At 39.2% G+C, this 2,418-nt stretch overlaps 1 protein-coding gene across 1 annotated transcript in view; it reads left to right on the top strand.

The window, feature by feature from the left end:
• LOC103514392 (neuronal growth regulator 1-like) overlaps nt 1–2,145 on the top strand; it is a gene marked incomplete at its 5' end in the record, with an annotated part of 36,100 nt that extends 33,955 nt beyond the window's left edge. Inside the window, one exon of the mRNA XM_026827376.1 lies at nt 2,003–2,145. Coding sequence (XP_026683177.1) covers nt 2,003–2,145 — 143 coding nt within the window. The remainder of the gene's footprint in view (nt 1–2,002) is intronic.
• Between the last annotated feature and the right edge of the window lie 273 nt (nt 2,146–2,418).

The following is a 2,418-nucleotide window of genomic DNA, read 5'->3' as shown; positions in this document are numbered from 1 at the left end:
TAGTCGGATTTTGATGATTTTTCCTTGTAGAGAGGTTTTTCCCTCGATGGATTGTTCCCTCGATTGATTTTTCCCTGATTGATTGACTGTCTTCCCCTGGATGATTTCATTCCCTTAAGATAGGACGGAAAACGTAAACTGCTTAGGGTTTTCTCGTCGCGCGACGCCAGAGAGAAGGTAGACCAAGGATATTAGAAAGCCCAGCCGTTCCGAGAACAAAAGCCTAGTGCTGTGTTAGGATGAATCCGCCCTGGCAGGAATCGAACACAGGCGCGCTACCCTCCCAAGCCAAATATTCAGCAAATACATCGTCCTCAAAAGGACCAAATGCACCATCCAGAATCCAAGAACAAAAAAATCTTCTTTGGGGTTCTCTTCTGTAAATAAAGTTCAATAAAAAGAAAATGAATTCAATAATAATTAAAAAAAAAAAAAAAAATCTTTGACTCTACCGAGGCTCGAACAAACGAACCTTCTACAGCCAGTGCTTCTCAAACTGTGTGCCGCGGCTCTCTTAGTGTGTCGCGAGTAGGCTTACCAGACGTCCGCTTTTCGGCGGACATGTCCTCCTTTTTATACGTTTGTCCTCCGTCCGCCCGCCCTTTTGAAATGTAGCCAAAATGTCCGCCTTTTTCAAGTTTGCGGCCTCAAAAACCGTAATGTATCGTTTTCCGTTGCGAAGAGGACGTCAGGTCTCGAATTTTAAAAAGCATAAATGCATTTTTTTTTTTTTTATGTCCATGTACCTACAATGTACGTACATTCAGTAGGTATATAAATAGGTGGTAGGTATGTAGGTACACTGTACATACCTAGATTAAAAAAAAAAATCATGTTACTTATTAACTTATTATACTGGTGGTTTTTGTGCTGATTATTTTCTGCGTCCTCCTTTTGGTTGAAATGTCCTCCTTTTGAAATTTCTTGTCTGGGTAACCCTAGTCGCGAGGTCACCTTAGGTGTGCCGCGACTTTGGAGTATTGAACAGTGTGCCGCGGTGGCGACAACTTTGAGAAGCACTAAAGAGGACAAATAATTGCCAAGTCACCTCGTTTACAAATATTTTCACAACGTATTAAATCCCCAATATATATTCTAGGGCCGAACTACAGGGTCAGGGGTTCTCAGACTGCTGTTTTACCCTTCGATAGGCCCGCGGGGACAACACGTGACATGACGTAACGTGACAGTCGTGTGGTTGTCCTGATCGAAATTACCTACAATATTTTGGTAAACTGTGAACTACATCTTTCTGACTCCCCATGACTTCACGTGACGTGATGATATTGTGCTTCTAACGACTTGGCCTCCTGACTTGTCTTCATTTGGGAACCCCTGATGCTTTAGGAAGAATAGGGTCATGTTGATAATATTCATATTATAGGTACCATGACAATATGGTAAAAAGTTGAAAACGATAATCTCTCTCTCTCTCTCTCTCTCTCTCTCTCTCTCTCTCTCTCTCTCTCTCTCTCTCTCTCTCTCTCTATCTCTTTATTGCTAATAATATAATTGTCATAACCTACAGGCATTCTTGAGCAAAACTTTTTAGTTTCTCTGTCTCTCTCCCTCTCTCTCCATTTGTATTTTACTTTTATCTCTTTACTCTCTCTCTCTTTATTTCTCAATGTAGTTCTATTTCTCTCTCTCTCTTTCTTTATTTCTCAATGTTGCTCTATTTCTCTCTCTCTCTCTTTCTCTTTCTCTCTTTATTTCTCAATGTAGCTCTATTTATCTCTTTACTCTCTCTCTCTTTATTTCTCAATGTAGTTCTATTTCTCTCTCTCTCTTTCTTTATTTCTCAATGTTGCTCTATTTCTCTCTCTCTCTCTTTCTCTTTCTCTCTTTATTTCTCAATGTAGCTCTATTTCTCTCTCTCTCTCTCTCTCTCTCTCTCTTTATTTCTCAATGTAGCTCTATTTCTGTCTCGCTATTTCTCTCTCTCTCTCTCTCTCTCTCTCTCTCTCTTTTTTTCACCTTAAATATAATTTTTTGATTCCAGTGTCCGAATTTGAAGGTCCCGTTTTGGAAATGACTCGAATATCTCGTCTAGATATGGGAGCATACCTGTGCATAGCATCCAACAATGTACCACCCACCGTCAGCAAGAGAATCAAAGTCAGTGTCGACTGTAAGTATATCTAATCAATCAATCAATCAATCAATCAATCAATCAATCAATCAATCAATCAATCGTTAAAACAATCAAAATAAGTAATCACGTCTAGATATGGGAGCCTATCTGTGCATAGCATCCAACAATGTACCACCCACCGTCAGCAAGAGAATCAAAGTCAGCGTCGACTGTAAGTATATCCAATCAATCAATCAAACAAACAATCAATCAATCGATCAATCAATAAATCAATCAATCAATCAATCAATCAATCAATCAATCAATCAATCAATCAAAATAAA

This window comes from Diaphorina citri, unplaced genomic scaffold, assembly GCF_000475195.1.
Source record: "Diaphorina citri unplaced genomic scaffold, Diaci psyllid genome assembly version 1.1 scaffold1132, whole genome shotgun sequence".
Classification (NCBI taxonomy): Eukaryota; Metazoa; Arthropoda; class Insecta; order Hemiptera; family Psyllidae; genus Diaphorina; species Diaphorina citri.
The sequence above is the reverse complement of the archived record's forward strand: the minus strand, read 5'-3'. Positions and strand labels throughout refer to the sequence as shown.